This window comes from Parus major, chromosome 20, assembly GCF_001522545.3.
Source record: "Parus major isolate Abel chromosome 20, Parus_major1.1, whole genome shotgun sequence".
Taxonomy (NCBI): domain Eukaryota; kingdom Metazoa; phylum Chordata; class Aves; order Passeriformes; family Paridae; genus Parus; species Parus major.
In genome coordinates, this window is record NC_031788.1 from 14425352 (window position 1) to 14449099 (window position 23748).

The 23748-nt window shown below is 40.1% G+C and overlaps 1 protein-coding gene across 3 annotated transcripts in view; it reads left to right on the forward strand.

The window, feature by feature from the left end:
* The window catches only part of PREX1 (phosphatidylinositol-3,4,5-trisphosphate dependent Rac exchange factor 1), a 127487-nt gene that overhangs the window by 87958 nt on the left and 15781 nt on the right, over window positions 1-23748 (forward strand). For 2 of the 3 annotated variants that reach the window (XM_015647499.3, XM_015647497.3), the window contains exons 14-26: window positions 2346-2421; window positions 4668-4740; window positions 5999-6141; window positions 8893-8985; window positions 11069-11217; window positions 12138-12223; window positions 13757-13893; window positions 14338-14509; window positions 15745-15932; window positions 16697-16858; window positions 17419-17629; window positions 18804-19065; window positions 21914-22120. In XM_015647499.3, coding sequence (XP_015502985.1) covers window positions 2346-2421; window positions 4668-4740; window positions 5999-6141; window positions 8893-8985; window positions 11069-11217; window positions 12138-12223; window positions 13757-13893; window positions 14338-14509; window positions 15745-15932; window positions 16697-16858; window positions 17419-17629; window positions 18804-19065; window positions 21914-22120 — 1959 coding nt within the window. The remainder of the gene's footprint in view (window positions 1-2345; window positions 2422-4667; window positions 4741-5998; window positions 6142-8892; window positions 8986-11068; window positions 11218-12137; window positions 12224-13756; window positions 13894-14337; window positions 14510-15744; window positions 15933-16696; window positions 16859-17418; window positions 17630-18803; window positions 19066-21913; window positions 22121-23748) is intronic. The other variant, XM_015647498.3, reaches the window with a different exon arrangement.

Consider the following 23748-nt stretch of genomic DNA (forward strand, 5'->3'; position numbering starts at 1 on the left):
ACAATTCTACTTAGTTTTATTCCCTGGAAACCTTGGAGTTTCCAGTAGTCTTTGCCTTTGTATTTTTCCTCAAGTGAAAACTGACATGCTAGTACTTTGACAGCAAGATGATATACAACACTGGAAACAAATCATGCTACTTTGGGGATTGAAGTATAAAATGTAAAACATTTTGAAAATTATGAATGTGTCTCTGATGTACCTCTGGGAAGTTGTGAGGTGAGACAACTTGTTCCCACTTAGGTATGTGGTGGACAATGTGTCAGTGCATCACTGGGCTAGGCCCTGTGAAGAATATTCTATTCTTCCAGTTTCTGTGAGGTAGCAAGGCTCTGCCAAAATTTCAGTGGTTCCCACCCATATATTTGACTATTCACCTGAAATTCGTGGTTCTGGATAAACATTCTGTGTTTCATGTTCTGCTCCTGTTCAGAGCAGACTGAAGTGGGGAGAAAAGAGAGTTAAACTAACATTGATCCTGACCAGCACTGACCTGCAAGCAGGGAAAGACTGGGCCTTGGACCAGGATTGATGGCAACTTATTCAAAAGAGTCAGCATCTCTAGGAAGGTTTTGGGAATTCTCATCTGAAACCCCCTACTCATTAGTGTTCAATATTTTAATGTTTTCCTTTATTGTGCTGGCATTTCAAAAGCACACCTTCCCAAGAAAAGTGTGTGAGAGGGAAAAAGTGCCCAGAAAACTCCTACAGATTTTTGCTGGGTTTAGCACATTACTGGAAGACAAGTTGAAAACTATGTGTAAGCACTATGAGGAAGGCTTTTTTTGTGAGGACACATATTTCTGGAAATGCTGTCATGTTTTGTTGGGTTTTTTTCCAAGTCCCACTTCTCTTTCTAATTTCTCACACCCTGCATTCTGCAAACACAGAGACATTTCTGCTGCATTTATTTACAACAGCCAGTCAAAATATATTTGTATCTGTGGATGATTAGTAAAAGGAACAAGGTTGTGTAGGATGGGTTTTAGATGGGGTTTGGATATTAGATTTTTAGGGACAAAGGCAGTATCAGACAGTGTGGTGCTAATGAAAGAGGCTGATTTGGCAGAACTGAAAAATAAAGTTTTGCCTTGACCTGCTTCATGGATCCATCCAGACTGTAAAACAGCCCCAGAGGCTGTGCTTCCTTCTGCAGTCATGCCAGTGGAGCTCAAGCTTCAAATGCAAGGACCACCCCCAAGTGTGAGAGAGGAATTAATTCTTCATAGCCCATTCAGCATTCAGCCTCTCTACTGGGACTCTCAATGAGAAGGAGCAAATTAATGCAAATTAATTGTGGTAATGGCTTTTGTGATGTGGAACTAGGAACTGGATCAACACCATGAAACTTATTTCACATGGGCCAATAAACAGCCTTAAAATGGCTTTTATGCTCTTCCAAACTGCATTAAATCCAGTGACCTTGAAGGTGAAAGGTGTTAGAGCTCAATGTCCTGAGCCACATAGTCTTCTCATATTTATATCAAAATTCTTTAGAAATATTTCACTAAAGGCTAAAACCATCAACTATCTCCATGGCTTTGAGAAGAGAAATGGAAGAAAACTGCAAAAAGTTTCAAGTTACTATAAGGTTCCTTTTCCTTCTTGCAGAACAGTGCTGCTCTCTGCAAGGCCTGGGTGTGAGCTGGTGCCAGTTGTGTTACAAGAACTAAACACATCCCTTCCTATTTACAGTGGCTGAAATGATCTAATTCCATAAAAGGATACTGTGTATTCTATTTGTGTCTGCCTACTATGTGATATTTTTCTAAAGGAAGTAAAATCTGAACTAGTGTGGAAAATCTCTCTTGACAAAATAGACTAAAAGCTGCCTAATTCCATGAGGCACAGAGTGTAGAGTCTACACAATGTGTAGAGTCCCTGTCTTTGAGTACATTAATAGGTAAACACTAGAGAAGAATTATTGGAGCTTATAGATGGGACTGGTTCTGAGCCAAAAGATGTAAGCTGGACATGAATGGATTTTGGATGGTTTCCAGCCAGAAGAGTGTGATTTTTAGTGGAACTGCTGGTGGCAGTATTCTAACCTGAGTTGCAGCAGCAGCATAGGACATCTGTGAAATGAATCTTCTGGTTGCCTCTGGTGGAAATGTGAGCTCCTTGAAGATGGCTCAAAACAACATCTAGAGAAATTTTAAATAACACTGCTTTGTGTTGATCTGAAGTATTTTCCTAATTCAAGTTACTAGAAAAGTTTAAAACTTTCCAGAGAGAAAAGATGGCTTCTTATTAGTAGTAGGTCACAGTAGTATATGTAGATTTAGAGTGTAAAAGAAATAGATGTATTTCTGTCCTGAATTCCCTGAATTCTCTTTCTTAATTAGAGATCGTGACCACCACCTAAAGACGTACAAATCAGTAATCCCTGCAAGTAAACTAGTGGACTGGCTTATTGCACAGGTAAGAAAAGTTTAAGATTCTCTCTTTGCTGAGAAGCACTTCATAATCCTAAAACTTTCCTTTTTCAATGTATCAGTGGAAAATTGAAGAGTGGTTTAGTTGCTGTTCTTACCTGTGTGCATCTGCTTTCTTTCCTCCTCCAAGGGAGCTGTAAACAGTTTTGGTCTGAGACCATCTTAATTGCTGTGTTTACACATCCCAAAGCAACCAGCCAGCATAATTAGGGCTTTAGACATCACATCATTACCAAAACCAGACAGCAATAATAATAATAATAATTGTAATGGTGGTAGTAGTAGTAGGAGTAATAGTCATGTGCTCTGGAAATGCTTCTTCACTGGGGTACTGACTGTAAACTGTTTCTGTAATTCTGATGACTCAAAATGGAGAGATGGTATGGAATAAACCTAAGTTATCACGTCAGAACTAGTGTATCTAGTTTCATATCTAGTTTCTGTATGAAAAGGTTTGACACATTTTGTCAAGATTGATGGTTGTAAATGGCTCTGTTTTCTGAAAATTTTTGTTACTGCATTTACTGTATTTGGACAAACACCTACATACCATTTAGAAGTACTAAGTGAGCTGAAAGAATTAAAGCTATATTTTCTAATCACAGAATGCTGTTTTGCTAGGGGAATGTTTTGAGGCCAAGGTAACATCATCAAGAGTACCCAAGTCTGGTTTAGACCCTTCCTATGCAAAGATTTTGTTGCCTTGAACAAACATATACTGCTAAAGGTTTAAGATGGTAACATTAGAAGGCTTTTCTCCTCCAGTTTATTTATAGTTGAAAGAATAAATTGGATTTTTAAATCCCAGTCTCTATAAAGTAACTACCCATTTATCCCATAAAAGAACACAATGTGAGCATTGAGCATTGTCTCATGACGGGATGTTGAAAATGAGAGAAGACTTGAGAAGATTTGAAATCAGTTTATAGTAAAAGTTAAACTTCCAGTTTTTTAAAGCTATTTTCCTGGCTTTCCTTGTGTGATTACATAGTCACACAATTCTTTCAGAACTGCCTTGATCCCTTTTCTACCAAGACAACAGTATTTCATTCTGAATTTGTAAATGTTGTGCATTTTCTGCTCTTAGCCTCTTTAATAAAAGCTAGTAGTGCTGTGGATTGGCCAGAGCTAATCCTGTTTTATCCTGTATTTAAATAATGTTGATACACCGTAGTGATGGGCTTTGCCAGCATTTGCTTGGCAAATAACTACTGCTCACCTTAGCAGGATTTGAAGTTGGACTGATGTTCTGCTGACAAGATCAGAGGGTGCTTGGTTGCGTAAAACAAAGTCAGTACACTTCCCTATAGCTGCTGTGAGAGCTTTTGGGTATCTAGTTCTTCAGATGGAGGGGAGAAAAGGTGTAATACTTGTGTAGGATACAACTTCTCACCAAATAGGACTGAAAGTAACAGACTGAAATTGCTTCTGTTGCTGAAGCAGCAGGTGCCCTTCCTGCTGGAATGAGCTGAGCAGTTGCTGTCACTGAGACAGCAGACACCAGATTCTCCTTTGCTCATCTCACATCAAGGGACCAGTGTTAACAATCTCTGTAAGACCAGTAGTGCTTTCTGATTTTTACCAGCACTATTTAAAGCTTACTTGTTTGCCTAAAAAGTACAGCCATGTCTTCACTTGTGGCTGCAAATTAGCAAATACATGGAGAAAACTAGGCATTTCTTGTATTTAACTGAGTTGTAGATGTAAAGGTTAAGGCTGCCATTTCAGGGAAGTCTATAAATTTGCAAGTCACCTTTGGTACCTGTTTTGAACGACTGCACTTCAGATAGAGAGAAACTGAAGCCTTTGTAATCTGCTGTGTAAGCAAACTGCCACTGTAGTTTTAACCTGTCTGACCCTTGGAGTTCACATTAGTTTTTTCTCCCTTGAGCTGAATATGGATGGGATCTCTCAGTGTCAAAGAAGGAGTTTTGTTGTCTGTGAGTAATGAGTCCTGAAGTCCAGCACTCTGATTTCAGGTAAAAATTCTTTGCACTGAGATAATATGGTATCTTTCCCCAGTGCTGGTCCTTGTTCCCCTGGTTCCTGTAGGAGGGGGAGATGCTGTCTGGAGGAGCAAACAGTGGGTAATGAGATACCTGTTTTAATGGCTTGCTGTTCTCTGCACAGATCATCCTGTTCATTTCAGAGCCACAAGTTATGCAGTGGGGAGTGGGGAATAATTTAGCTTAGCAAATCACCTGAGGTGTAACGTTATTCTCCTGTTCCTAGGGAGACTGTCAGACTCGGGAGGAAGCTGTCGCACTGGGTGTGGGACTCTGCAATAACGGCTTCATGCATCATGGTAATGCATCAACTTTGCTTCCCCCAGCCAGTGAAATGAGCTCTTACGTCAGTCAGATTAGCTTTTCTAGGCTGTGCCATTCATGCTGAGTACATGGTGTGCAGGCATCTCTGCAGGTCCTTCAAACACAGAACACAGTCCTGGAGCTAATACATGGCTGAGCCTGGTGCTGATAGCTATGGCAAGCACTGAAGGGATCAGGCAAGCTGGAAGGAGCAGGTTTTTCACTGCATCTCTTCCAGAGCCATCTGAGCAATGCACAAGCCAAGTACTGGCCTGAAACACAAAAACATCAGTTGTTAAGTAAAATTGCCTAGTTCTTGCTTCTTGGATAACAAACACAGTCCTCAGTGCTGAGGCATCCAAATCTGAAGTGCCAAATTGCCAAGTTAGACATCATCTTTCCTTAAACAGGGGAAGTAAACAAATCACATCTGTATCAGCATGAAATAGAATATGCAAGTCCTAAGAGGAGACATAGTTTGTCAAATGAAACAGGCAGTTTTAGTCATAGATAACATTTACTCACTGTATTTTGAATAGCATTTCTGAGATCAGATTATTGTAAATACCTAATGTAGAACTTGCATAGTAGTTAATAATAATGTAAGAATAGTTGGGGTAATTTTTAAAGAATTTGGTCTGTTCTGAGCCCATGCAAATTTCTGGCATTTATTGCATCCTTTGCCAAGGAAGACCTTATCATAAGTAGATATTGATTGTAGGAGTTGCTCATCACTTGCTGCTTTTATTTGAAGCCCCCAGGTGTCATATTTAAAAAACTGGTTAAGAATTTTTTGATGCCTTTGGGAATTTTGTAGATCTTTTTTCCTTCTCAATTTTTTTTTTAAGGTTGAGCCTTAGTCTGTGTGGACACCTTACATGCTTTTAAATATCGCCTTTACCCCTCTTTGCTCCTTTTATGTTTTACCATTTTCATTTGGATGTAGGAAGAGAGTGTGAGGTTTTGGGTAGCATCTTCTTTCCAAGAGGATCTTTTGCATTTTATATGAATTCTGCATGCCAGAGATTTCACATCATATCATGAGCTACTATGCACTGTGAAGAAAATTATTATTATTAAAATACAGAATTAGCTTGAAAAAGAGACCTGAGGAACTGACTGATAGAGATGCATCTGATCTGTGTTCTGTAAAGATTGGGGAAATATTTAGGATTTTCTTTAGCTTTCTTCTCAGTTTCTCTCTTTTAATCTCAATGTAAATGCATGTATGTATTTCATATATATCATTTCCAGTATTGGAGAAAAGTGAGTTTAAGGATGAATCCTTATATTTCCGCTTTTATGCTGATGAGGAGATGGAGGGCACCAGTTCCAAGAGCAAACAATTGCGTAATGACTTCAAGCTCGTGGAAAACATCCTGGGAAAGAATCTTCTGGTAAGAAACATGTTAATGTAAACCTTGATATTTTTGCTCAAATAATATTGTTTTATAGTAGAGGAGAATAATGAGGGAGTAGAATTAAAATGGGCAATTGCACGTGTAGCTAGGTTTTTCTTCACTGCATAAATGCTACTAATTCTTGATCTGCTTTGTTGTGTATCTCCAACTTCTATAGCTCTGACTTTTTAGTTAGGCAAAGAAACCTCCTCGATTTTCTGAAATGCTCAGATCTGACATTGTCTGATAAGTCACTGCTTCTGAGGAGATTATCACCCAAGTCAGGCTGTTCAGGTGTGTCCAGCAGAGAAGGGTTTTGCTGGAGTGTGTAGGGAAGTATGTGAGAGGAGAATGTGCATCCTGGACCCAGGTTCAGGCAATGGTGGTTGATCTGCTGTGCTGCCTCTTCCAGTGTCAGTATCCCCACTGGAAAGGGTGAGAGGTCCTGCTGCTGTGTGAAACAGGTGTAATAGACCATTCTTGGCACAACTTTTCATCTCTGCAGATCCCATTTCCCTTGCCCCTGCCAAAATTTTCTTTGCATGTGTTCTGAGTACATTTGCCCTCTGTTTATGATTAAACGTGCTTGTTTTTAAAATGGTCTCATTTGTTAATGTGATTGTCTCTCAAGACTAAACAGCTGCTGCCTTACATTCCAAAAAGTGATTGGGCTTCAGGGGCGTAGAAATAGTTCTTGCAGGTGGCAATTTAGTTAATAGCTTTGGACTCCCCAAGGATGAATGGGGTTCAGCTGTGGAATGGCAGGGTGTTCCTATTTCATAATAAAGAATGAATCATTGGTATTGCAAATAGAATATTTTAGTATAGTCTGCCTTTTCATAAGGGGTGTCTCCAGCACAGGAAGTTTTTAATGTTGATACACATCAGTTTTCTTTAAAATGTTTTAGTTCTTTGCTTTCAAACAATTCATGTTTGCTGTACCAATGATCAGAGCAAGGTAGGCTATTAAAGATAATAGCAAGTAAAAGACCTTCATGCACAGAAATGATGGCTGCACCCCAAGAGACAGGTAAGGTTGTGTAGCTGCTGGCAGCTGAAGTTGGGCAAATCAAAGCCTCCAGGTTTTTGAATGTCTATTTCACAAATGCTTTCAAAATTCAACAGTAGAATTTGAATAGTCCCTTCATATGTAAAGTGCAAATTGGAGAGGAGAGGTAGCCTAGACATTTTCCATTGAATCCCAAATATGAAGTGATAAAAGTACATGTTGTGTTGGGCTGAAGCTCATTCCACTTGCAGCATTGAAAATCTAACCAGCAATTTACCTAATTTGCTAAGGTCCTTTGTTGGAGAAGCATTACTAACATTGTTTCTAAAAATACTTTAAAATAGCCAAAAACGGAAAATTTACCTTTCAGTCTTTTTACTTTCTTTTGCATCCTCTAATCTGAACATCACCTGAATAAGGACTTTTCCTCAGATATTTTGCCATACCTTACTTTAACTTGACTGTATGTCTCCTGCAGGACAGAATTACTCTAGTTCTTGATTTTTTTTTCCCAAGGTGATTTCCTGTAAAAGAACAACATTTATAATCTGATGGAATTGACTTTAAAGGAAAAAGGACAGCATTTTAAAATAGTGCAAAAATCATCAGAAGCAAGGAAACAATTCTGAGTAATTTGTTTTCCTCCATGACGTGCTAGATTATGAGTAGCTTTATTTTTTCCTCTTAAATCAGTTCTGGGTTATCTGATGGTTCTTAAATACACAATGTTTACTCAAATGCAAGATGTTTATCAGTTAGACTTTCCATTTGTCCTTTTACCAGTTGCTAGGCGTGATTTAATTTTCTGTAACGGGAAGTGAGTTGTTAAGCTTTTCAATCGTTAACAAACTGCTAGAAAAGGATGAGTGATATGTATATTTGTCATGATTGATATGATTTTAAAGAATATGTGTAAGGCAGGTCTGTGTGACCTCAGTGCAAAGAAGAGGAAGCAGAAATTCAGGACCAAGAATTTTGAAGGCTTCTGTCTACCACATAAGATACAAACTGAGCACAGGGTTTGGAGCTGGTGTTCTTTCCCTTACACAAAGCCTATGTGCCTGTCTCTAGAGGAAGGACTTATGGATGTCAGGAATTGTTCTCTCATTGGTCAGATAGAATTTTTGCCATCAGCTGCCATTATGCTGTAGAATTATGTATGTGTAGTTAGATTTGTAACAGGTAGGCCTGAGATCTGCAATTTGTCTGAAACTGAGAAGCACTCAGGTGATTCATTATCAGATATGTGGGATGTATTCCAAAAAATAAACAAATGACTACACTCAATCTGTAGTACGTTCACCAATGGAAATGACTGAATAATGATGAATTCCATAATCTAAACGTGAAAGATCTATTGAAGGATGAAGGGCTAAGAGTTAAAACCAAATGCAATTTCCAAAAGAAGAGTTGATTAACCATTGGAACAAACTCTCAAGGGTGGGAATAGATTCTTCACTTCTTAAAGACTGCAGATCATACCTGAGTAACTCTGGAAAATCTGCTTTAGTATATATTAAGGACTCGATGCAGAAATAACTAAGATTAAATGTTATGGCTCATGTTGTGTAGGCGATCAGACCAAATGATCTGGTAGTCCCTTTCCATCTTTAGACAGAAGTCCAGATCAGTTGTGGCTTGCAATGAAAAGTCTAATTTCTCATCTCCAGTTTTCAGCTTTTCTGTGAATTCCATATTTATGAAGCATAAATATGTGCAAATACTGTGCTCTGTTTAAGATTTTACCAGAAGAAGATGACTATGGATTTGACATAGAAGAAAAGAACAAAGCAATTGTGGTGAAGTCAGTTAGACGAGAGTCTTCTGCCGAGGTAGGACTTTGCATTCACATTTTGGTATCTAAGAATGTTTCAATACTTAGAAAAGTTACAAACCATCCTTTTAAAATCTGTTTCCCTTAAAGGCAGCTAATAGAAGATGGCTGTCTTCTACAATTCCTGATAATAAGCTATTTCTGTAAATTGATAAGTGTTTCGACATTACTGGGAGACTTTGAATATGGTTGGTAAGTGATAGGACGAGAGCAGTATCTGTGTGATGATAGCTTACCTCAGGTTCCTTAGCAACTTGAAGGATGAAGGGAAAGTAACATTTTTGGGATAGCAAAAATAGGAAACATGTTTATTTGAGTGAAAGCTGTATTTTTAGATTCATATTTTCCCCTTAAAAAGCACACAGTCATTTCTTTCCATGGTATTTTTTAGGAGTTCTACAGAACGTATTTGCTTTGTTTCTTTGAAGCACATAGATGGCCCAAATGTCATAGGATCTGAGCATTTCTTAATCACCCATTTAGCCCTACAGAATCCTTATGTGGGTAACACAGTGTGATCTTTCATTTAACAAAATAAGGCACAGATAAACTGATGAAGATAAGAGAGGACTAAATGACTTGTCAAGGGTTACACAGTAAATTGTGGTGACACACAGGACAGAGGTTCTAATTAAAAGTCCTGGACAACTGTTACAGAATTTTTGCATGTCCACATTTAAATTTGTGGGTTACTCCTTTGGACTACAAATAACTCCTGGGTAAGTTGCTTAATGGAAATACCTGAAGCAGACAGACTGGTTTTAGCATGTTGAGAATATCAAACGGGAAGGAATTTTGAACTGAAGTTTAGTGTTGGAATGAAATTATTTCAGTATTCCTGATTCTCATTTGATTTTTGGTCACCAAATAAATCAATCCTATGCTTTATCTAGTGCTCAAAATCAACATAAGTTGCGCAAAAATGTTATTTTTCTAAACCTGTGCTGTAAACCACTGCTTACCAGATAATCCTCTGCCCTTTTTTTGGGTGGAAGCTTGGGGAATAGCCTGAAAATCTGTTGTGTCTGAGGACAATGGCAGCACACCATTTTCTAAAAAATTTTTTTCTTGATCTTTCAAGATAATTTTGACTATGAGACCATCTTTTGAACTTGCTCTAATAATACTTGTCCAGCAAAGAACTTAATCTGCATCTCCCTGAGACAGAGTGTATGTGAGAGTAGTTCTGTGTGCACCTCTGTTTTTCAAGTCAAGAAACTTGTCAGTAGATTCTAGGCAGAATAGAAAAGGGTTTGCCACATTTAGAAGGAAACCCAACTGCTGAACCTTGAAGTTATATGAATTCTAATCTGGAATATTTAATAATCTTTTTAATGATTACTTGATACCTAACACCTAGTCCAAATGTTGCTGTGTTACATTTTAACTGGTAGAGATCATCAAGGGGTATGTTTGAGGCTATTGTCCAGTGGGCAGAGTAGGCCATCTCAGTCTTGCCATTGGATCTGGCCATTGCCAAATAACTAAAGTTAGGTGCAAAACCTAGGGATTAAAATCAAAATCTTATGGCTTTTTAGGCTGATGAAGAGCTAGTATTTCACTTAAAGCAGAGACAGTTTTATCACCACTCCAAACCAGGTTACATTTACTGATGTGACTGGGTATAGGTTGATTTTGCAAGGCTGATCGCTGAAAACTGTCCACAGCTCCTGTGCCCAAGGTGTGAGAAGTCTGCATCTCACTGGGTATCACAGCCAGTCTTATGGGCCCTAGTTTTCAGTTGTGTTCCCCTCCTTGTTTTTTTATAGTCTCATTCTTTAAAAGTCCTTTTAAAATTTGTAGCATAAAAGTACTAAGATTTATCCATTGTGAATTAAGATCCATCTGTAGAGTTGCGTGTTTCTAAGGCTACTGCTGAAATCTCTTTGTCTCTATAAATGCAGAAAACTTTAAGGGGGAGTGACAAATGACCTGGTGAACAAACACTACTTACAGAGTATTCCATGTGAAAGTAATCCTAGGAATGTCCATAAGTAGGGAACAGTTGAACCTTGAAGTGTGAGCTTTCAGAGTTGCTGCCAGTGATCTAAGGTGCTCAGTGGTGTTTGTTCCCTTTGCAGATGGCTGGCCTGCAAGCAGGAAGAAAAATCTATTCCATCAATGAGGATTTAGTATTCCTCCGCCCGTTTGCTGAGGTGGAAACCATCTTATCCCAGTCCTTCTGCTCACGAAGGCCACTTAGGCTTCTGGTAGCCACCAAATCAAAAGAGTAAGTGCCAAGAGGGGCAGAAAGAGAAGATTATTGAGAAATGTCAGTTACTAAGAAGTTCTATAGTTGTAGTGAAACCTATGTAAGCACTTCGCTGTTTACAGCAGAAGCCACTCAATAGGAAAACATGACAGAAATGAGAGGTACATGAGCCACAGCTTGTTTTAGTGATGACCCTTGAGCTGCCAGGAGATGCTGGCTTGTGTTCTCTTTATACTGCAAACAACTTTTGGTTTCCTTGTGCACAAACAAAACTGAATCACAAGGATTGACATTCCTTCTTAGGTGTGAAGCTTCTCACACTCTATTATTTGCATGGGAAAACTATTTCCACCCATTAAAACTTGAGTTATTTTTGGATGAGTATAAAAATATAACCCTTACAGTTTTTCAGTCTCGTACTGTTTCTTCTAATGAGAGTTGGCCCTGTTAGTGTCTTGTGTATTATAAGATTATGTATAGAATGTGCCATAGAACTCAATGTCTCAGTGAATATCTGTTGCTGAATTCTAGTCCAGAATGTCTTGTCCAGTCTGTTTTGTTTTTTAAAATTTTTTATTGGGAAAAAAAATCCTCTGCTGGTATAGGTCAGCACACCTTCACTGAAGTTTGCATAGAAATTGAAGTGAATATAAATGCTTCAGAAAGTTACTATTAAGTGTTGTTCACTTAAAGATGCAATAAATTACAAAGTGCCAAATTTTAATTAGCAAATAGAATCTCCCATCTGTCTTGGACATTGAAGATGGAGTATATTTTTGCAAGTCTGTTTATTTGTTATTTATTTGTTAAAACTGCTGATGCTTTCTTTCATCCAAACCCAGTTGTGAATACCAAGGAAAGATGCTGTTAAGAACTGCCCAGAACTCTGGCAGCCTAATTTAAAATCACGTTTTCTCTTCTCCTTGATTTATCTGCAGGATTATTAAAATCCCGGATTGTCCTGAAGCACTTTGCTTTCAGATCCGGGGAGCAGCACCACCATATGTTCACGCAGTAGGAAGAGGTAAGTACAAACTGTGGTACAGTTAAGTTGGTAGTACAGCTGAGTAGACAGACATGTCTGTATAAAGTGTGTGTATGTATATATATTAACAAAGACAGCTCCAGGTTTCATTGTCCAGCTTGTTCTATGCAAGTTCTTGCAAATTTAGTGACCACAATGACAAGAACCTGTGATAGATGAGAATCACACTGACATAATCATAGAACAATGTGTGGTGCCTCAAACTGCTTATCACCTAAATAGAATCTAAGACAAGCAGAATTGTTCTTATGAACTGGGTGTTTAGTCTCTAATCCCATCAATAGAATACAAGGAATAATTTAATTCCACAGTGGAAGAAACTTGAATGCTGAAATGCACAGTACCATGGACTCTTTAGAAGACATTATCACTTTAGCTTTTGCAAGCTAGAAATGGACTTGCTTAGTGACCTTACCCTTGTTTCTTCTGAGACTACTAAGGTAAAACTTAACAGCCACAGGGGAAAAAAAACCCCATAAAATTGAGATGGTTGAGAAAAAGTTGAGGGGTAATGCTGTCTGTTGCTCGCTCAGTATTTTTGCCTGTAGTCATCCACAGTTTGGGTCACTGGGTTCTGAAGGTGCTGTAGGATCAGCAGCTTGGTAGACAGGTCAACACAACCCATACATCACAAAGTATGACATAAGACTTGGAGACTACTTCTCCCTTTACACTGGCATATACTGCTACAAATTACCAGCATAAGACAGAGGCAGACTGCTCTCCTTGAACTTTTTAAAGGGAGAACACACAATTTGACAGAGATATTTACTACATCTGTACCTGACATATTAACTGAGCTACAAGTAAAGCACAGCTTTAACCTTTATGTTAAGCAGATGCAGAAAATATGACGTTTTAGACATACTCCACTTCCTTCAGAACAAATGTGTCTCAGCTGAGTGCAGCTAGCTTAGGCAGCACCCACACGTGGCATGCCTAAGGACAAGCATTTATTGCACTGTTTCATTGCAGCACCTAGAACCACTTTTTCACAGTTTGGATTACAAGCGGAAGTTGCAACTAGGAAGATTGTCCTTTATTGGGATTTTTCCTGGAAAAGACAAATTACATTTGACATCATAGTCTTTATCTGTGACAAATTGTGTGACATGCAAGTGTCCCATCTTCCAGGTGCAAGAGGCTGGAACAAATATAACAGTTTGTACTTAAGCAAGACTGCAGCTAATGTAACCATAAGGCTAACAGAGAACCATATAAAAATCCCAAACAATTTCCCACAGAAATGTCAATTTCTAGCACGAATGCATTTAGATCTAGGAGATTGCTGTTTTTCCCATCAACGCTGAAAACACAAAGGATAGACACACGATGTTATCCTTACACAACAAAGCTCTCTGAATAGTAGCAAAGGCTTAGTTAGCAAAGGCATGACAGGACTGACCCAGCTCTTCTTGCTTTTTCTAACCAGAAAGCTTTTGCAATCTTTCCAGTATTCTCATCCATGGGCAGATGGCATTTCTGTCTAACTTCTCTCCTACTATTTCTCAGGTTCTGAGGCTGCAGCCGTAGGTCTTCATCCAGGGCAGTGTATTCTGAAAGTTAATGGGAATAATGCAACACATGGAAATTACAAGGAAGTTCTGGAGCACTTCACAGCCTATAGGACCAGGCAGCAGGAAGCACTGGTATGAACGCACAACCTCAAAGGAAGTACATTAATTCCTGCCCTTCTCCTGCACTCCCCTTTTCCCTGTGCTTTTATGCTCACTAAATATTCAGAAAAAGAACATCTACATGTTTGCTTTGGCTCATTTTCTTCTATGCCAGGGTCCTGCTATCACTGAGGGGACCTGATTCCATTTGCCCGTAGTTGCAAAACATCTACAAATAATAGGAAAGCCATTTCATGCATATAATACTGCAAATTATTAATTATTACAAACCATAGAAGTTTATGCAGCTATAGATCTAAATTTTATGTTCTCTGAAGTTCAGAGAAAAGCTGGGGAATGTTGGTATTTCAGCCTACTTAGAAGATACAGAATTGATGTCTAGATTCATCTCTGTAGTCCAAATATTTGGAGATTTGGCATTTTGAGGTCCTAGCTGAAGCCTATATCTCTTGAAAGGGGTTGTACCAGTGGGTGTACAGAACACATGAAGATGCTGAAGAGGACAGAGTTCGGCAAGCAGCATCCCCCGTGTGTCTGAGTGGCAGTCACCCGGGCTCCAGCCAAGACAACTCTGCACTAGAAGGATATGCAGAATTGGAGTCCCTTCAAAGCAGCCAACAGGAATCAGGTAAAGATTCTTGTTGGGAAAGAAAGCCTAGGGACAATTCGGGGGCTTTCAGAGGGAAAACCACAGTAGAAATAAAAAGTATAGTTATTATTGTAGAATATCTCTTAGCAAAGCTTTTTGATTGAATGAGGTCTGCCAGAGGAAGTATTTCTTTGCTGTAGTTTATTCAGGGGAAGAAAAAACTGAGATAGAAACCATGCTCCTGTGACTCTCTGCTCTTTACAAGACAGCCAGTTACAGGAATGAGGAGACTCAACATTTTTAGAATCCTTTAGTAGCCCCTGCAAACCACACATTTAGGGGCAGTAGCTGATAGAGAGGGAAGGTCTGCAAATCGCTTCTCCTAGAATGATCTGGATTTTCTGTTACTTTTGATTAAACATTAGGATGTTAAATTACTTCAATCTGGAGCAAGTTTTCAAGGCATGTTACCACTGTGTCAGGAAAAGGTGTGGATGTATTTCCTCCAACTTTTGAAAGCATAGCTCAATATGCAGTTCCACTTTCATGTTGAGGGCTTGTTAGGAAAAGTAGATGTTAAGGGAGGCTACTAAATCAAAATTTAATCCAAAGGATTGAGTTCAGACTCTCTGAATGTCATTGGCAGCTTCTTCAGGAACAGATGCACCTCTGTGCAGATCCTATGTAAGGTCTGGAGATGCTGGTAATCTCACAGTCACACAATGTGGTTCCACAGTGCAACAGGTAGAGCAGTGTAGAAGTGGTAGAAGTGTGTGAACAACTACCTGGCAAATCTCAGTCTGATTGGAACTTGAATCTGGTCTGTAATGACAACAGAATTACTTTGTGTAAAAAATGTTACCTCCTTACCACATCCCTGCCCTCGCATCTCAGTCTTCTGGAGGGTTATTCCAGACAACAGGACCTAGAGATTAACATCCCTTCCTTTATAAGCTTCTGCTAGGATCTGAGAACAGAACTAGAAGTAGTGTCCTGAGCGTGGATATGTGCACACATACATGGAAGAGTATCACAATGGGGACTGGAGTATGTGTATTATCTAAAACTCTGTCACTGTCTCCATTAAGGGCCAACAGCAAATGTCTTCCTAAGAATATTCTCTCAGTCTCCAGCAGCATACAGTTCAAGATACTCCTTGAGCCAAAGATTGTGTCTCTGCATTAAATAATTCTTCTCAGCAGATTTCTCTTGCCTGGGCAGGCCTGTATTCACATGTGCTGCCAGACACCTCTAATGACTTACTTTGATTCCAGCCCAGACACCACAGACTGTTCTTTCTCCACTGGTAATCGGTGAAGAAACTCCTCTCATCAGCCTGACTGTGGATAACACCCACCTGGAGCATGGGGTGGTGTATGAATATGTTAGCAGTGCAGGAATCAAATCCTTTGTCCTGGAGAAAATTGTGGAACCAAAAGGTTGCTTCAATCTCACTGCAAAGGTACCGAAAACATACATAGTCAGATTTGTTCCTAAACAGGATGAGAAACAAATAATATAGCTTATTATTGGCTGCTGTGGGCTTGGCTCTTCAGTTGAGGTTGACATTGGTCCTCTCAGCCTGCTTAGAGTTTTGTTCATTAGAATGCACTGAGTTACAATAGCTTGTTTGGTATGAGCAAATCAGCAAGTGCTTCGAGGACTTCCGCTGTTGAGGCAGATGGAGGGGAGCCCTCCATCTTTCTGTGATCTGCCTGGTAACATACACTCTGCTGAGGTAACATACACTCTGCTGATCTTTAAGATTTATCTATTCGGGCAGGAATTTGCTTTACCTTGCAAGAAAATCAAGCAGCTTTTTCCTACCTAAAAGGCTGGATGGGTTGCTACAGGAATTGAGTAGAACTGCTGCTATTGGAAAGGAGCAGAGAGTGCTGAGTGGCTTGGTCATCTCTGAAAAAATGAGCTAATAGTGAATGTTTGTCACATCCCAGTAATGTTATTGTTACGTCCCATGACAGCATGCTAGAGCAGGTAGCTTGGACAGTGGATATTCTGATCCACTTTTGTGATTCTAAACAGTTTTAAGGAATGGTATATGAGTCTGAGGATTAGACACGCTAGTAGTTCTCGGGCAGTAACAAAGACAGCTTGTTCTGGAGGCAGAACATTCAACCATGGGGCTTTGCTGCTCACTGAATGGAAGAAAACTATTTTTCTTCCCTGTCAAGACTCATATCATTGACATCCTGTCTTTTTGTTCAGATTTTAGAGGCCTTTGCTACAGAGGACAGTCATTTCGTAAGGAATTGCGAAAGACTCATATCCCTAAGCAGTGCCGTGGCCACCATGCCCCAGTATGAATTCCGGCAAATCTGTGACACTAAGCTGGAGAGCATTAGCAGGAGGCTCACGAGCTATCAAGAGGTACAGCACTACTGGTTATTGGTGAAGTCTTGAGACAATACTTCATTGTATTAAGGGGGTCTTGGTATTCATTAATGAATCCAAACTGTTTCCAGGGTGGGTGTCTTGGAGGCATGTGAACAGCTCTGCAAGTTACTGAAATTGCAAGTTTTGAGTGAAAAATACCTTGTCTGTAAATCACTCCTTTCTGCTTGTCAGAGATGTGGATTAAAACATATTCTTGCAGGTTCATTTCCACTGTATTAATGAATAAATATGAGAATAGATTGATGTGTGTCTTATTTAACATGAATGTAACTACAGTGTATCATGGTGTAAACAAAGTCATTGTGCTTTTTTTGTGCACACCTGAGCTGCCTGAAAAGAGATGCTGGGAGGTACATCTAATTAGCTAATTGCTTTCCTTTATTGTTTTATGAGCTTTTTTTGAATGTGTTATTCCAGCTGCAGCAGAAATCTGAATTCCTGGATTTCTGGAATAGGAGGCAGGAAGAGAAAAGAATTGTCTGTATTGCATCAAATTTGTGTGCAGTAGCACACACCTACTTTATTTCTCCCAGTTTGCAGATGAATTGAAAACAAAGGTGAGCCCAGCCTTCAAACAAGCTGTTATGGAACCACATTCTCTCAACAGCATGGATTTCTGCCCCACCAACTGCCATATTAACCTCATGGAGGTATCATACCCCAAAAGCTCTACCTCAGCAGGGAGATCGTTCAGTATTCGCATTGGACGGAAACCTTCTATTATTGGTCTTGATCCAGAGCAAGGTGATAATTAACTTTCAACTTTCATACTGATTTCATGTGTATAAAAAGTTGTGGTTTTCCATTGCTCAGCGAGGTCAAATATAAGTTCCAAGGAAACATAGTCTTGACAGTACCCTTTCTTCCTCCTTAAAATTTTATAGTTAAATGTAAGCCTTCTTGTGTTGTGAAAAAGTAATGGCTTTAAGCATAGAGGGGCTTCAGGTGCTGTGTTTTTGCTAGCTAAACTGTTTGGGCATGATCTCATGGTAGTTTTGTGACTGGGGTGCTACCCTTAGAAGAGGTGACTTGCTGACTAAAGTGACTGATGACAGTGCTAGTGCTTCATTCAGGGGGAAAGCTGAAGTCAATCACATTGTAGTGCTGCTTTCTACTCTCATTACTAAATAAATTCCATGCACTGGAGTTGAAAGTCTCTACTCTGTCAGGGGATCTATTTTCTGATAAATTGCTGCGATGCAGCATTTCTACAATCTGGTTATTTGAGTTCCAACATTCTTTTACCATAATCTCACTGAACATGCTTCTGATTCATTGCCTTGTGAAGAAGGTCAGAGTGCAGGAATTCTTGGAAGAGAGAAGTATAGACTAACCAACCTTCTGAACGATGGCATTGACTATTCAAATTGAGGTCTATAAAGGAGCCCTGCTTGCTTGGGCAGTAGTATTTTTAATGTGAGCTAAGGTAATTAGTGAAGAACTGCACCAAAACTGTCAGCAATTCTAAATGAAAAAGAATTAATTTATCTTCTGTAAGGACAGAATCCTATTCCTTTATATGTATGTGTGTGTGTGTAAGTGTAAATGTCTGTAGAGCTGGAATAATAGCACAGACTGACTTCTGAGAACCCAGATTCATTAACTTTTCAACAAATGCTTTTAGAGAGCTGCTATGTTGTCTGTATCAGTATACATGTAGACATAGGTCTTTACTCCCATAATTTAGCCAGTTTCTGAACTGCAGTAAATTCAAAATATCTAGTTGCATGCCAAGAAAAAAAGCCCAACTTCTTTGGGTTTTTTTCAGAATGATCTTTTCATGGAATGTAATTACATAAAACTGTTTTGTGAAATGTTAGTTTTTATTGTTAAAACTTCACATATCCTAAACAATCATCACTGGGATGGAATGGGGAAAGTCATGAGAGCCATACTAACTGGATTCTTTAATGTTTAGTAGGTACCTTAAATCCAGTCTCATATACTCAGCATTGCATCACCACTATGGCTGCACCATCCTGGAGATGTCCAGCCCCAGAAGATGGAGATCCTGGTGGTAGCCTTGGCCAGCAGAATGGAGGAACAATTCGGGAAGAAAGGGGACTCAGTTTTCTGCTGAAACAGGAAGATTGGGAGATGCAGGACTCCTACTTGCACCTTTTTAACAAACTTGACATTGCAGTGAAGGAAATGAAGCAGTATGTCATTCAGATAAATAAGTGAGTACAAAATCCTGTATGCACTGGAGGAAGAAACTCTTATAACTTGAGGCAGAAACCACCAAAAACACATTGTGGTGTCAGCTCCAGCTGTCATCCTCTTTACTTGCCTCATCAGACCTGCCCTTGGGTGATGGCTCCTTGGTGGTTGTGTCAGATCTACTCCTGGGCAAATCCACCAGTGTTTGTATTATTGTCCTTTGTTTCTAAAAGTCTACCTGAATTTGACAGCCACTGTTTTTCTTACTATGTATTCCAAAATAAGAATCTATTTCTTGCCAAGAGCCCTTGAGATTTTGTCTATCATAAGGCAGACTAAGCAAAACTTGTAATTGTAGGCCAGTTTCTCTATGGAACCTGTGGTTTCTTGTCCTCTTTTTGTTTTTCTTTCTTTATCATGACAGGTCTCCTAGTTACAGTACCAAAAGATGGAGCAGTGTGTCTGTGGTTTGTGCTAACAGTCAAGGTTTTGGTAGCAGGGGCTGTGGGGATGAGCTGTGTGGGAGGAGGCTGTACGATGCCCTAAGCTGATGACAGCCACTTCCAGGAAACAGAATAGCCCGTCGTGCACTGTCATGGTTTGACCCTAGCTGGCAGCTCAGCTCCACCAGCCACTCACTCAGTCCCTGCCAGGTGCATCAGGAATGGAGTCAGAAGAATAAAAGTGAGAAAACTTGTGGGTTGAAATAAAGACAGTTGTACAGGTGTTGCAAAAGCTGCACACAAACAAAGCAAAACCAGGGATTCATTCAGTGCTTCCCATGGGCAGGGAGGTGTTCAGCCACCTTCAGGAGAGTAGGGCCCCATCCTGCAGAATGGTGACTTGGGAAGACGAACACCATCACTCCAAATATCCCTGCTTTCCTCCTTTTCTGCCCACTTTTATATACTGAGCGTGGTGTCACACGATCTGGAATATGCCTTGGATCAGTTGGGGTCACCTGTCCTGGCTGCATCTTCTCACAGTCTCCCACATCAGCCCCCTCCCCAGTGTGGCTGTACAAGGGGCAGAAAAGGCCTTGGTTCTCTGTAAGCTCAGCAATAAAAAGAACATTGTTGGAGTCCGAGACACAAAATGTGTGTGTGCTTGTTTCTGATACTCTGAGATCCAGAAAAACACTGAATTTCATACAATATGAAATTTATGAGTATGTTTTCATGGTGATACATGAAAACAACTATTAAAGTTAGATAGAAAAAGCTAAAAGTGTGAGTGTGTAGATTAGAGAGTTTCTTAAGTCACTGGGTGAAAAAGAGTTTAAAATAGTTTAGAAAGCAGAAGGCAAGATGGAGGATTTAGAATGTTGTTTCTTTTCCTTCTTTCTGCTTCATGTTCTTTTTCTAGAGGTTTTTGGGTAATAGTAAGTGATTGGATAGAAAATGCCACAGTGCAGCACATGGGTGATGGGTCATTGGGTCATTAAGAAAAATAATACATGTGTCTATTGTTAATTGGATGAGTATAAAGATAAAAGAACTGTGTAGTTCAGGGCCATTTTGTGCTTTCAAAGCCAAAGTGAGCCACAAAGTGAGCCACAAGGCCATTCTGTACCATCAGAAAGAAATTAGTCAGATTGCAGTGAATTGAACTCATGCAGGAAGTCTGGAGAGACCTGCCAAGTTTTGTGATAACATCCTAATAAACACAAGAAACAAGATCCTAACAGGCTTTGGAGTTTTTGTCCTGACCTGGAGGACTGTGATAAACAAGATTCCCTGTGAGGGAGTATTCCCAAGGAGCTCAGCTCAGAGGAGACTGAGAAATGCAGGAGTGAAGAGAAAAACGTACAAAAAGAAGGGCAGCAGAATCGAGAAAGAGAAAAAAGAAATGAAAAAGAATTTTTTTAAAAATTTACAAACATCTCTGTATTATCAGCCTTGTGTTCAGCACAAATCCACAACAGTCCCCTACCAGCCAATGGAAAAAGAATTAACTGTATCTCTGCCAAAAGCAGCCTATGACCAAAACTTCACCTGAGTGGAAAGCACATGGAGCCTTGGGTCCCATATGCATACAGAAGGGTGGTAGCTGCTGGGTAGAGCCAGCGAGCTGAGGAGGAGAAATCCAGTGCCTTGGAGGAAGAAAGTGAGGACTTTCAGGCCACCATGGTTACAGTGATTAAGCTGTGCCTTACAGAAGTAGGGTACCTGTGGTAACAGGACCTTTTGGGAACTGGGATTCATGGGAATCTCCTGAGGTTTAACAAGACCAAGTGCGAGGTGCTGCACCTAGTTAGGGCAGCACAGGCTGGGGAATAAAGGGACTGAAAGCAGATGTGCCAAGGATTTGGGAGTGCTGGTGGATGAGAGGCTGGACATAAGCTATCAGTGTGCACAGACAGCATCATTCAGTCCTGGGCCATCTGTATCCTGGCCTCCTCCCCGCAGTGTGGGCAGCAGGTGAAGCCAGAGGGGAATCTGCCCCTCTGGCCAGTGCAGGTCACAGACCCTACCTACAGAGCTGCCTCCAGCTCTGGGGTACCCAGCCCAGGAAGGATGTGGGAGAGAATCCGGAGGAGGCCATGGAGATGATCAGAGGGACAGAGCAGCTCTGCTGTGAGAAAAGGCTCAGAGAACTGGGATTGTTAAGCTGAAGAAGAGGCTTTGGGGTGACATACTTGTGGACTTCCAGTACCTGATGGGAGCCTGCGAGAAAGATGGAGAGAGACTCTTTACAAGGGCCTGGAGTGACAGGACAAGGGGGGGGATAGCCTCAAACTGAGAGGATGTTCAGATCAGATCTATGTAAAGTGCTCACAAAGTTAGCTCTGATTTCACATAGCTGCACTTAGCCTTAGTCATGACAGTTTATTTGTGGGACTGAGAGCTCTATGTTGTGCTCCTGCAGACTTTTGTCCACCATAACAGAACCTACAGAAGCTGCTGCCTGTGGGGCACCATCTACTGAGGAGACATCCTCACCTTCCCTGGGAACAGAAGACAGTGATCCTGACAAAGCTGAGCATGGTGGAGTCAAGAAGGTCTGTTTCAAAGTTTCTGATGAGGACCAGGAAGACTCTGGACATGACACAATGAGTTTCAGAGACTCCTATAGGTGAGTCTGAAGATTGTGCCACTTTTACATTACTAATACAATGTTTCAAAGTTCTGATCCCAGTATGGATTTAGCTAACTGGTTGTTTTCCAGTCAATTATCTAGTATTCACTTAGTAGAGTATTCACTTCACATAAGTATTCATTACATTTATTACCCTAGAGACATACACAGCAAAAACACTTCCCCCAGAATAATGCTAAAATACTAAGGCTTCTAGAAAACTGAATAAAATTAAATAAATAGGTCTAGTGTGACTTTCTGTATGCTGTTGCCAGAAACTATAGAAGTCCAGCAGAATTCTCAGACTGCTTGGTCTTAAAAGAGCTGGCATTAACATTCGGTTCTCCAGACAATTTTCCTGAAAGTCTTCAGACACTGAGAAACAGAAATGGGCGTTGAGATTTTTATTTTTAATGGGCTTTTGAAACCACAAATGGAAATGTTTATTCAGGCTTCAAAATCTTTTTGGGACATGACTGCTGATTCTCCAGGAATACTTGCTACCAAAGGGAATCTCACTCCCAATTCTCTCTGGGGGGAAACATTTGGAAACTCAGCTTCAGAATAAGTGGGATAACAAGTTGTGGCCATGCCTGATGACTGCAATTTAACATCCTTAATTGGCCATTTTTGCATTTCTAGCAAGACTGGAGAGCTGGGAGGATTCCAGGGACCTGAATGAATTATCTGTCTCTGTAACATCCCTGCTGCAGTCCTGATGCTGTACTTGCTGTTGTTGGGCACTCAAAGCAGTAACAATAGGTGCCACCCATGCAAGACTGCAGAATGGCAGAAGAGGAACAGTTCGTGTTGGGAGGGGTCTCTTGAGCATGCACAGTCCAGTCCCTTGCTCAGGACAGGGCCAGTAAGATTGGTTGCTTGGGGTCTTTTCTGTTTGAATATTGATTTCCTCAAAGGACAACAAATACAAAGCCAATAAAGAAATAGAACAAGCACGTGCAGTGCTGAGATCTAGGGCATCTCTGTTGTGTGAGATTTCAGTCTGGGTATGTGCTTTGGAGCTTTCTGAGTAAAATGTGCTGTATTTCTTTCATGTTAATAGGATATTCCTGTAGTTCAAATTTCTGTAATTGAGGCTAATTTATTCTGGGTAACAAAGTGATAGCACAGTCTCTCTGGATTTGTCACTTGTTCCAGAATTCTACACGTAAGTTTGAGAAACATTATTCTGCCCTCTCTTTATTAGTCAGAGGCAGAGAACTAAGCATTTATTACAGATTAGTTACTCAAGGGGGAATGTGTTTTTAAGGGCTTTGATTTAAAAGAGCATTGATTAGCTACAAACCCAAGAAAATTGCAGATAAGAAAATATCTTGTTTGCAATAGCCATGCTTCTTTTTCTAGGATCATTTGGAGGTTAGTTCATAAGAGTTTGTACTGCAGAGTAATTGCCATAAATACTAATCTTCCTGAGGAGAAAAACAGATTTGATACTAGATTAGAAAAAGAACAGCAAGAATCCCAGTTAGGGTACTTTCAGTTGCTCTTATTTCTTTCTTTCATCCCAGTTAAAAACTACATCAGAGGCAGTGAGAAAGAATTTTTTAAGCTTGTACCCAAAACACTGTCATTGTCACTTCACTGGAAGGAGACAGCCCGAGATC